Source organism: Gopherus flavomarginatus, chromosome 1 (assembly GCF_025201925.1).
Source record: "Gopherus flavomarginatus isolate rGopFla2 chromosome 1, rGopFla2.mat.asm, whole genome shotgun sequence".
Classification (NCBI taxonomy): Eukaryota; Metazoa; Chordata; order Testudines; family Testudinidae; genus Gopherus; species Gopherus flavomarginatus.
In genome coordinates, this window is record NC_066617.1 from 366168810 (window position 1) to 366181344 (window position 12535).

General features: G+C 46.0%; 1 protein-coding gene across 4 annotated transcripts in view; it reads right to left on the bottom strand.

Moving 5' to 3' along the window:
* The window catches only part of RNF121 (ring finger protein 121), a 38670-nt gene extending 26173 nt beyond the window's left edge, over window positions 1–12497 (bottom strand). For 2 of the 4 annotated variants that reach the window (XM_050941409.1, XM_050941325.1), the window contains exons 1-2: window positions 12418–12497; window positions 250–287 (exon numbers count right to left, since the gene is read on the bottom strand). In XM_050941409.1, the coding sequence (XP_050797366.1) occupies window positions 250–287; window positions 12418–12474 (95 nt within the window). In that variant the 5' untranslated portion in view covers window positions 12475–12497. Of the gene's footprint in view, window positions 1–249; window positions 288–10652; window positions 10750–12417 lie in introns of all 4 variants that reach the window. The other 2 variants (XM_050941484.1, XM_050941513.1) reach the window with 2 other exon arrangements.
* Window positions 12498–12535: the final 38 nt, after the last annotated feature.

The window sequence follows — 12535 nt, forward strand, 5'->3', positions numbered from 1 at the left end:
TCAAGTAGGTTGCGAGTACATGGAGGCCAATTCTAAACATCCAACTAAAACTGGCTGGATTAACAGAAGTGGTGGGGCAAATAATCTAGTAACACTGTGCAAGGCAAGAGGGCTTAGTCCACAGTTGGATGCTATCGCTCTGCATTGACAACTACAGCAATCCAGCCTCACTGGACAGTAAGGCTGGAGTGAAATTAAGACCTACGCATACGTTCACCTCTCCCACACCCACTGCAATGCACCACTCACCTCCATCTCTCTTCGGGGGACAGTCGTGATAGATCAACCTAGGGAGGAAAAACAACCAGTTACTGAAGTCCAAGAGTGGCAGTTAAAGCCTAGAGGAGATCATTGCAATACTTTGTTTACACACCAGTTGAAAAAAACAAGCTCTTTTCTGTGTAAGAGGAACTGTCCCTGGCTAAATGCTGTCACAAGCAATTTAAGATCATAACCAACAAGGAAACCACCATTTAGTGCATGCCTCGTGGTAATCATGTTGGAATTCTGACTAGGGCTGAAGGCAATGCAAGAGTTTTATGTTAACTGCAAGGTTGTCATTATAGATCCCAGGGAATCATGGTCAGAGAGTGCTTCTTAAGAGTCAGGTAAGGGGTTCAGAGGAAGAAGCCACAAACCCATGTTCTAGTCATCTTGATTAGTCACCTTAGCAATCATCCTCCCAACATTAGCTGCTAGCAACCTAGGACTTCCATCTCTGCTCTATACCCTGGACACTTGTGGAAGTTCTAAAGAATCTTTGCACCACTCCTCACAATTGTTAGATCACTTGGGTGTCTAAGGTACACTCCCACACACCACTTTGAGGAGTGAAATATGCATCTTGACATCTCACCTAGAAACACAACTTAGGACAGTTTGTTCTGAGCAGTGGCTGCAATCTCAGGTACAGCCTAGTAACCCCAAGGGAGTAGATGATTCAGCCCCCTGCTTCGTAGATGTAAGGGTCAGACGGAACCAACAGGATCATTCAGTCTGAACTCCTACATAACACAAGTCGCAGAATTTCACCCAGTAATTCCTGCAGCAAACCCATCATCCCTGACTATCTTTTGGGAAACATTCAATCTTGAGTTAGATGTTAGGGGATTTCGAATTTACCACATCCCTCAATACATTGTTCTAATGGTTAATTACCCTGAATGTTTAAAAAAAAAAAAGGATCAGCCTTATTTCTAGTCTGAATTTGCCTGGCTTCAGTTTCCAGCCATTGGATCACCTTATGCCTTTGTTTGCTAGATTAGAGAATCCTCTAATCTAACTTGTCAGAGGGCATATTTTCCTCCTATGGTAACACAAACACTGTCGCGGGAGGCAAACAGTCACTTTGGGTGTGGTTAATGAAATCTTATAGATCCGACTTCATCTCAGCTCATCCTTAACTGTATTTATATTACAAACAGTTAAAACCAATGAAAGCAGGTTGCTTGGGGCCCAGACCAACTGCCAGCTGCGCAACTGTTTAGACATGCCAGCTGTCTAAGTACACGACAGCGCACTACTGAAGTCAGGAAGTCAATGTGATATTTGTATTGGCCCTTGGCTTTTCCTCACATCATATTATCCGTAAACAGCCAGGTGAGCTTGTTCCAAGTGATGTACGTATGAAACGTGTCATCATTGTGAGAGACAGCCGCTCAGTTTGCAGACAGGCCGCTTCAGGGACATAGCATGCATTTCTCCAGTGCAAACAGTGTAAAAAAAAAAAAAAAACAAAAACAAAAAACAAAAAAGGACATGCAGCTCCTCTTTCCACACAAGCTCATTAGATGATTAACATTCCAAGTTCAGATTTAACCTTTATCCTTTAATCTTTTTATATGCAGCACTTGTGTCTGTGCAATACTGCTGACTTCCCTCAATAAACCTGCCTTCAAACAAGATATAGAACTGAGTGCTCAACTACTTGTGACCATTAAAGATCTCACTGACCCTCTATCAAACAGCAACACGAGTCTCAGTGTTTTAATTAAATTCTATCTTTGCTAAAATTCTGGGTCCCCTGCAGTTTCTGCTGATAGGGTTTCCATCTCTTCTTTGTCCTAGGTTAACACTGCACAGGCGCACTGTGCAAAGAGCTGCTGTATTCCACCCCAGAACAATGGAATTACAAGGCATTTAGCCCCTGCAGGCTTTGGAAAGCACTTTGATAAACGCAAGATATGGCCATAAGAAAACTTCTATTTAACGTTTAGGGTTTGCTTAAGAGAGACTGAGTAGGTGGTGAAGATTTAATATAGGAGCTGAAGAGATGTATTCAGATCAGTGCAACTCTCAATGTTACTTGTTCCTGACTATTGGATACTATTTTATTGAATCATGAGAGGAAGTCACAGGACTTTTAGTTACAGCAGAATTCAGTTTAAACAGTAACGACCCGAAAAACTGCCAGAGTCAAGAAATTCAGTATGGCAGAAAACCTGTTCCCAACTCACTGTGAGTGGGCGAAGTACAAAAGAATAAGGCTGCTATTCCTAGCCTCACTCAGCTTCAAATTGCTTAGATTTTGCTGGTGTAGAAATTACTGAGATTCTCCTCAGAACACTGGAAAAACAGTTACTTCACCAAGCACAAGGCAGCTTCTCTACCTCAGTGTCCTTACTGGATTTCCATGCTGACGCAAGTATGCTCCTGTCCCTCCCATACAGTCCACGTGCCCTAACCCACCACTGACAGTGTTAATGTTGGAAAAATTTTAGAAAAGTTTCCCACTGTTGCTAGAACTGTGTAGATGGGGTTTTATCTACTGACCCCCTTGACAGGCTGAGGAATAATCCCGCAAATGATGGAAGCCCCATTGCTTGAGAAATTTTAAGAGAAGAGAACTGGAAAATGAGCTATAGGAAAGAATCCTATGCAGACATGAGGAAGAATGGAAATGAGCTATTAATCCATAGATCAAATGTGACCTCTGATTTCATTTTTAATCGGTTAAGTGCTGACGGATGCATTTTCTCAGCACTCAAAACAATAACAATCTCTGCCTGCAGTAGCTTACAATCTAATTTGCAAACACATGGGAGAGACCCAAATACTGGTGGCAATTTAAGCAGTGATCCAAGACACACTGATTCAATAAGACTAGTCCCATGCATTCCGAGATTACCCATGTGTAAAGTTACTCAGGTAACCAAATGTTGCAGGATCAGAGCCCTACTGTATTTTAAATAACGGGGTAAAAAAGCCAGATGTGACCATTAGTATAGTTGAGCTTTTTCAAAGTTAATCCTCACTGTAACGGAAAAGTTCTTACTGAAGATTAAATTTCGCTGGTTCCCACCTGCAGACATCCCGCAGGAGAGAGGACAAGCAGCTTCTCATATAGAGTTATGCATCAACTAGACAAGAGAAGCTTTTAAGGGAACGTTACAATAAGCATAACAGCTGTTTGAGAATGCTGGACAGCCCTTGTGTGTAAATGGGTACCACCTGAGCAGAAGAGAGCCGCCTCTGGGGAAAAAATTCATTTGGCAACTTAAAAAAAAATTACACATCTGAAACGTAACCTGCAAAGGGGGGAAAAATGGGTCAGTGTCATTGTTGCTTTATGATGTAGAAAAAAGACCCCTTAAACAAATGTTCCCTTTCACTGTCAGAGGTCCTAGGATTATCCAATCGTGATCTGTTTTCCTGGAGGATTTCTTAGATGACAAACATGGACCAATCAGGAAAAAGATCTTGGAGTCATCGTGGATAACCCTCTGAAGACATCCATGCAGTGTGCAGCAGCAGTCAAAAAAGCAAACAGGATGTTAGGAATCATTAAAAAGGAGATAAAGAATAAGACTGAGAATATCTTATTGCCCTTATATAAATCTGTGGTATGCCCACATCTTGAATACTACATACAGATGTGGTCTCCTCATCTCAAAAAAAGATATACTGGCATTAGGAAAGGTTCAGAGAAGGGGAACTAAAATGATTAGGGGTTTGGATTAGGTCCCATATGAGGAGAGATTAAAGAGGCTAGGACTTTTCAGCTTGGAAAAGAGGAGACTAAGGGGGGATATGATAGAGGTATATAAAATCATGAGTGATGTGGAGAAAGTGAATAAGGAAAAGTTATTTACTTGTCCTCATAATATAAGAACTAGGGGCCACCAAATGAAATTAATGGTCAGTAGGTTTAAAACAAATAAAAAGAAGTTCTTCTTCACACAGCACACAGTTAATTTGTGGATCACCTTGCCTGAGGAGGTTGTGAAGGATAAGACTATAACAGGGTTTAATAGAGAACTGGATAAATTCATGGTGGTTAAGTCCATTAATGGCTATTAGCCAGGATGGGTAAGGAACGGTGTCCCTACCCTCTGTTTATCAGAGGGTGGCAATGGACAGCAGGAGAGAGATCACTTGATCATTACCAGTCAGGTTCACTCCCTCTGGGGCACCTGGCATTGGCCACTGTTGGTAGACAGGATACTGGGCTGGATGGACCTCTAACCTGACCCAGTATGGCCACTCTTATTCTTAGAAACCTCTTAAGAACACAACACTGAAGGGGTGGAGGCAATGAATCCTTAAACAAGAGGGTTTCACTCCTAAGTATTCAACAAAACCAAACCAATTTGAATAAACTACGTTCAGCTAGCTATCGGTGAGTGGGAAGTACTCTGCTCAAGGTTTTTGTTTGGAACACACAATGAGCATTGCTAAATTGAAGAGCTCGGAGCTACAAGAAGGCAATAAAAAGGTCTCATGAAGATGGTGAACTCTTCTCTGTATGCAGCTTTCCTTGTAATTTAACAAATTTCACCCATGCTGAGAAAAAAAAAATCCATGTTGTCTGATCCAGAAAGAGGGTCAGCCTCACCCAAATATATGGTGCTTTCCCTGGCCAGCAAAAGCTTGTTAAACTTGTTTGAGACTTAACAAACAGAAAAGGAATTAGAGTATATAAAAGATTTTCTCCAGTTTAGACAGATCTTGGGTAGCAGGATGATTCACTCAAAGGTGCTCACAGCAAGTTTTAAAGGTGATTATGGCCTTTTTTGCTTCAATAGGACATTTGGAAAAGAACTGAAAAAATCTCAGATGCAGGGTTTTCCCTCCTGCCTTTTATGTTAAAAAAATATAAAAAAGAAAGAAAGAAATTCAGGTCCTGTCTAGGTGGGAAGGCCATGGCCAGGTCTCCATTCTATTATTTGTATTATCTGAGGGGGTCTCCGACGGCTGCAGCTCCACCAGTGGAAGAGCAAGTATAGCCCACCCACAGCCTTTTAGGTCCTGCATCACCTAAGCAGGGGGTTCTCAAACATCATTACACCATGACCCCCTTCTGATGACAAAAATTACTACACGACCCCAGGAGGGAGGACTGAAGCCTGAGCCCACTCAAGCTCTGTTTACCTGGGGGTGCCAAAGCCAAAGACCAAGGGCTTCAGCCTCAGGCAGGGGGCCTATAACCTGAGCCCTGGGCAGTGAGGCTCAGGCTTCAGTCCTGGATCCCAGCAAGTCTAAGCCAGCCCTGGCGACCCCATTAAAATGGGGTTGTGACCCACTTTGGGGTCCTGACCCCCAGTCAGAGAACCGCTGATCTAAGGTCTAGCCAACACAGCAATTAGAACGCTGATGGTGGCTTGCCCCTTGCCTCCACTGTTGCTACATGGGTGTAGTACAGTCACGAGGTTTTTTTTTTCTTCAGAAGTTTGCCATTGTAGACAAAGTACAGAGCCAGCAAAAGGCTGACATCACAATGGCGAAGCTGGAGCAACTGAGGTCCTCTCTACATTAGTTACCTATTTTAGGTACTTTTCCAGAATCTATTATTCCACAGAATCTAAGCACCTCACAATCTTACACGCATTTATCCTCTCAACACCACTGTGGGATAGAAGTGCTACCATTGTACAGATGGGCAACTGAGGCACACAGAAGCTAAGTGACTTGCCTAAGGTTACACAAGAAGTTTGTGAAAGAGAAAGGAACTAAGACTGGGTCCCCTGGGTCTCACAGGACCACCCTTCCTCTCAACCTTAAGATGAATGTTTTGGGGACTGTAGTAATTTGAGTTAACTGATTGCCAGGTCAAGTGGAATTCCACACAAATTTGTCCCTGGTCATGATACCTAGAAGGCAAAAAAGGACAAAAAAAGTCAGTATTTTAGAAGTCACTTTTAATAACCATGTCACCGAAAAAGGTATTTTAATAAAAACACCGACCTCTGAATCACAATTAAGTCAGATTTTAAAATGTACTTTTAAAAAGACTGTATTCACAGGATTCATCCTACACATTTCTCTTAGGGAAATCACAACCAAATCCTTGAGACAAGCAATTCATCCTTCATTTCTGTATTTTAGGCAATGCATTGATAGTATATGCAGGAAATATGGTGGTGACTGGAGAAGAGTTTTCAAGTGTCCTTGAGGCATTTGCTTAATACAAAGTCTTCCCTTAGAGCTAGAAATCATGCTTGACTGCTGTCTTAATGGGGATAATTTTCACTCAACTATGTTCAATAGTTATATGGTTTTATTACTATTCCTTAAAAAGTTACCGTGTGACATCTAATAGAACAGTTCAAAATTATAACAATGAAGATTTTAAGATATAAAGGAACCAGTAACCTCAGAGCAGGAGAGCAAAAACAGCAGAGGCTCCAAGTATTTGTACTACAAAAAAGACCAAGACATTTGTTTCCTATAATCCAACAATAGTACTGTCCAGACAGCAAGAGAAAAGACAAGCAGAAGTCTTGAAACATGTTGATCAGAATCACTTTATACTAATAGGCTTAGAAAAGATCTAATGAAACCAATCTTGAGAATGGCGAAGTGGCTACTTGTTTAAATATCCAACTATAGATCCTTCTATTCCAAAAGCAAGATATTCCTGCAGTATTACATGTACCAAAAATGACAAGTTTGTTCAGGGCCTGAAGAGAATGATGTTTAATGGTCAGAGCAAGGGAATAGCATTCAGGTTGCCTAGATTCTAAGAGCATATTCCTAGCTCCTTCAGGCTTCAGCAAATGTTTTCAGACAGGTCCATTTTTGGGTACCTAAAGTGAAACCTTGATCTCTTCAGGCCTGATTTTCAGAAGTGCTGAGCATTCAGCAATCCTACTGCCATGCAGGGCTCTTCTGGCACTTGTGTAACTTTGGGAAGTCCCTTAATCCGTTCTTCACCTTGCCTCTTATTTCCCTGTTTCTCATGATGTTGAGAGGCTGGTAGGTATCTGTAAAGTGCTCTGAGATCTTGAATGAAAGCTGTTAGAAAAGTGTGGAGTATAAGAAGTCAATGTTAATGCCACATTTTTCAATGCAGAGGCACATAGCCAATACTGACCCACCGATACAGCAATGACACACTATATGATGATCCCAAAGCATCTCACGAGATCTATATACATACACTACCATTGAAATGCAGCCACTTCTGGGTTAGATGGGGGCAACCAGGCACATGGCATGCTGCACAGCAGGAATGAAGGAAGGGGCTATTTCGATCAAGGACACTGGGCTTTTATGAAAAGTGTTACAGGACTGTTAGTATCCAGAGACATCTGAGGTGTCCCGTGAAAAATCCACACATGAAAAACTATCAATTCATTGTGTATGCCTTGGAAAGACAATGGACTGAGCTGACCTGGCTGGGGTTTGAACTCAGAGGGAATTGAGGAATTTCAAACCTGATGCTTAGGCCACAAATCCATCCCCAATTAGACAAAGTATTTGCAAGACAAGGGCAGACAAATTCTTCTCAACAACTCAGGCTTGTATAAGGGACAGTGGTTATTCACATATGCATTGTTCATATGTTCCTTTCCAGAAGCTGATGCCTATTTGTGCTGATCTGTTTGGCCCTCTCAGTATGTTTCTAAGGCTATGTCTAGACTACTCGCCGTATCGGCGAGTTAAAATCGATTGCTCGGGGATCGATATATCGTGTCTCATCTAGACGCGATATATCGATCCCCGAGTGCGCTTACATCGATTCCGGAACTCCACCAACCCCAACGGAGTTGCGGAATCGACAGGGGGAGCCGTGGACATCGGTGAGTAATCTGATCTTAGATATTCGACTTCAGCTACGTTATTCACGTAGCTGAAGTTGCGTATCTAAGATAGATTTCCCCCCATAGTGTAGACCAGCCCTAAGGCACGGCAAATGTCTTAGAGTCAGAGGGATCAACAGGGTTTTCAGTTATGAGGGTCAGTCTGCAATGGATTTTCACAGGAAAAGTCTCATATCTCCTGAGTTCCACTCTGCCGCTGGTAAAAAACACAACAGTTGAACAGCTTGTGGGAATGCCAGTTAGAGGCTAGCTTACCCAGATTAATTTGCCTTCAGTGGTATAACTGCCCTAGCAAGCGGATGATTTTGCTTCTATCCAGATCAGAGTTGGGGAGCTTATGATTTCGGAGTCCCATATATAGTGATCAACCGGATGCCATGAGCAAAGGGAGTAGAAGTGGGTGCATTTGATTTCCACAATCCTTAAGAGATGATTCCAGCATACAGAGTACAGTGGGTCTTATTCTTGCCTTATTAGATAAGGTTGAGATGGCACCATTGCTTGTAACTCAAATACTCAGCCCAGAAGTTTATTTTGCATGAACAGCCTATTGCTGAAGTTATACAGATGTAAAAAGAACGCCTTAAAAATACAGTTCAGATGCTTCTCATGCTGGAATAACTAGCTGTGAGAGGCCAAGCCTGATGCACAAGGAATCACTTTAATCCCACACTTTGCTTTCAAGGCACTGCATAGCTGTGCCCCCTACCAACATCTCCACTCCTCCTCCCAGCCCTGTCTACTCCCTTCTCATTCTTTCCATGCTTCTCCTAACCACCCTCTCTCAAGTCTTCTCCCCGAGCACCTCCACACCCTTGTGACAACATCCCACTCCTAAGGCCTCTCCATTTCAAGTCCTTCCCTTAGGCATTTTCTACCCTCAGGTCTTCCAATGATGCTCCCTTCGAGACATGCTCTCCTTGATAGTAAGCACTAGCTTATTAGGTGCCTGCAATGTTGTCTGTCCAATGAGAACTTTGAGGGAATTTGTCATTTTACATGTTTTTACAGCACCTAGCACACTGATAGCACTCATCTGAGTGGGAGCCTGACTGAAAAAAGCTATCACTGAGTGAAAGGCACAAGGCTTATTAATACACAAATGGATACATGGAAGTATGACAAATGACAGAGATAGAGCAGCTCAATGCCAGTAAACATAGATCATTTAGGCCTAACTGATCCATTTTAATTAGATCAACTTACTCTACCAATCTGAGACATCTCTCAGCCATGCTACATCACTCATACTCCTTGTCAGGTCATTCCTACATATTGCATCTGAGAGTATGGCCGCCTCCCTTCTCAGCTTCAAGGAGCATCATGACTACGTGCTAAGTTCCCGCTGAGCTGCGCAGCAGGCTATCAAGGGCTGCGCAAGTGCGCAGCAGGGAGAGGTGCCTCTCCCGCAGCCGCTGCAGCCAGGGAGAGGCACTCTCCCCCAGTCCTGGGCTGCAGCAGCCGGGGAGAGAGGGCTAGGGGGAGTCCTCTCTCCCTGCCGCAGCCATGGGGCAGCCTGCACCCCAAACCCCTCATCTCCAGCCCCACCTCAGAGCCCTCACCCCCCTGCACCTTAACCCTCTGCCCTAGCCCTGAGCCCCCTCCTGCTACCCAAACCCCTCATTCCCAGCCCCACAGAGAGCTCTCACTCCCCCACACCCCAACCCTCTGTCCTAGTCCCCTCCTGCAACCCAAACCCCTCATTCCCAGCCCCACCCCAGAGCTCACCCCTCTCGCACCCCAACTCTCTGCTCTAACCCTGAGCCCTCTCCCACAACCCAGACCCCTCATTCCTGGCCCCACCCCAGAGCTCACCCCTCTCGCACCTCAACTCTCTGCCCTAGCCCTGAGCCCCCTCTCGCAATCCAAACCCCTTATCCCCAGCCCCACCTCAAAGCCCGCACACCCAGCCAGAGCCCTCACCACCCCTCAACCTCCTGCTCCAGCCCTGAAACCCCGCTCCCACTCCAAACCCCTCAGACCCACCCCTTCCGCACATCACCTCCATATTGGTGCACATAACAAAATTCATTCCACACACAGAAATAAAAAATTAGGGGGAACGCTGGCTATAGAATGCGCAAAGTTTGCTGCTGCCGCTATTACGTGTGCAGAAAACCTTTAGTCCCACTCTGCTCACAATTCAATTGGAAACCAAGGAAGTACTAAGACACCTTCCAATATCACACCCTACAAATTACAAAAATTCTTCAATGTTAAAGAAAAAATTGGTCCTAAGGTAGGGGATTGAACCATGCAAGAACGAACATCAGTTGCCATGATCCTCTGTGACCCTGCTTAGGCAGGGCCAGTAGCATTGTTAGCTATACTCATCTGCCTGATATGTAGTTATTACATAAATATACTATGTTTTAAGGCAAGAGGTAGTTGTATTGAGTGCTCTAGCTTGTGGCAATGTGAGATGCCAAGCAGGACTAAAGGCTTTTATCTGTCTCACAGGCTGAAAAAAAGACAATAGAGTAGGAAAAGTAAGAGGCTGGCTGCAAAAAGCCTAGATAGAAAGATCATGTCTGAGCAGCTGACCCTTTGGGAGCACTGTATTATGATTGTGGCTGCAATTCTCTCTTATAGAAGAAAGTGGAAGCATACCTGCTTTCTCATCTCCGGCTAATGCACATCAAGGAGTTTGATCATAACATAGCTTCTTCACCTGTCAGCCAGCAATAATGATTTACAAAGCAGGGATCTAGAAGACAGGAATCTCCAAGTTCTAATACTAGCACTGTACGATATTGTGCCAATCCTCTAACCTTGCTGTGCCTCAATTTCTCTATCTACAACATGGGAATAATGGCTACCTGACTGTGTAGACCTGTGAGGCACAGAGCCTATACCTTCAAAGTACTGTAAGAGAGTACAGAAAATTCTTGCCAGCAATTAATATTACCAGCGCTGTTAATCTGCCCATACTTTCCAAGTACACCAGTTACTGTCAAATACATGAGCCCCACACAGATGTGCATGACCAGCCAAGCTAGTTTGGTAACGGACCTCAGAAGCACTGAATCATGTCACTGATAAAAACGCTTTACATTATGTTACACAGATCAAGCCATCATTTCTAATTAGGGTGACCAGATGTCCTGATTTTATAGAGACTGTCCCAATTTTGGGGTCTCTCTTATATAGGCTCCTATTACCCCCCAACCCCTGTCCCGATTTTTCACATTTGCTGTCTGGTCACCCTATTTCTTATGCCTCTCTTCAATGAGTCAGGTTTTAATGGTCTGAATTTTGGGGCAGAAAAGAGCTGTGACTCTAACCGCACCTGCCAGCACATGCTGAAGCCTTGAAACCACTTGAGAACCATATTCTGGCTGCTCCCCCACTGAGACTCCCTAACCTCCCCAACAGGTCCCAGAGACCCTGGTCTGAGCTGCTCACCCACTTTCCCCAGCACCCCTATACCCTGGTGTTGAAGGGGTCAGTCACATTTTCACTGCCTGGCTCATCCCTCACAGAGCCCTTAGCTCCCTCCATCCCTGCTCCTGGCGCAGAGCCCTGCGATGCCCCCCTGAGAGACCCAGACCCATGCCACACCCCTTCCCAAACTGCCTCAAGCTCCCAGAGCCTCCAGGTCACCGCCCCCTGCACAGCCTCTCCCTGCAGCTCATCCTACTTCACCCCCCAAGCTCCACCCAACCCCACAGCCCCCTCATATCACCCCCCCAGTTCCACCCAACCCCACAGCCCCTACCTACAGCCCACTACATCACCCCCCAGCTCCACAGCCCCCTCACATCACCCCCCCAGTTCCACCCAACTCCACAGCCCCCAACATCCTCCACAGCCCCTCCCTGCAACCCCCCTACATCACCCAGCCCCACAGCCCCCCAACATCCTCCACAGCTCCTCCCAGCAGCCCCCCCACATCACCTCACCAGCTCCACTCCACCCCACAGCCCCCTACATCCTCCAAAGCCCCTCTCTGCAGCTCACATCACCCCCTAGTTCCACCTAAACCCACAACCCCCCAACATCCTCCACAGCTCCTCCCAGCAGCCCCCATCCTCCACCCAGCCCCACAACCCCCCATCCTCCACAGCCCCTCCCTGCAGCCCCCTAGCTCCACCCAACCCCACAACCCCCCCATCCTGCACAGCCCCTCCCTGCAGCCCCCCTACATCACCCCCAGCTCCACCCAACCCCGCAACCCCCCACCCTCCACAGCCCCTCCCTGCAGCCCCCTAGCTCCACCCAACCCCACGTCGCCCCAGCTCCCCGCTCCCCCCCAGCACCCGCTGCTCGGCGCTCGCAGCCCTGGGGTGACCCGTCCTCGGCACCCGGGACCCCCAGCGCCCCTCACACCTCCCCCACCCGCGCACCGCGCGCCCCCGCCTCAGGCCGCCCTCACCTCCTCCACGTCCCGCTCGACGGGGCCGCCAATCTCCACCTCCAGCACCGCCGCCATCTTACCCTGCCTGCCCCCGAGCCGGCCAGCTACTTCCCCTCGGCCCGCCAATCACCGGCGA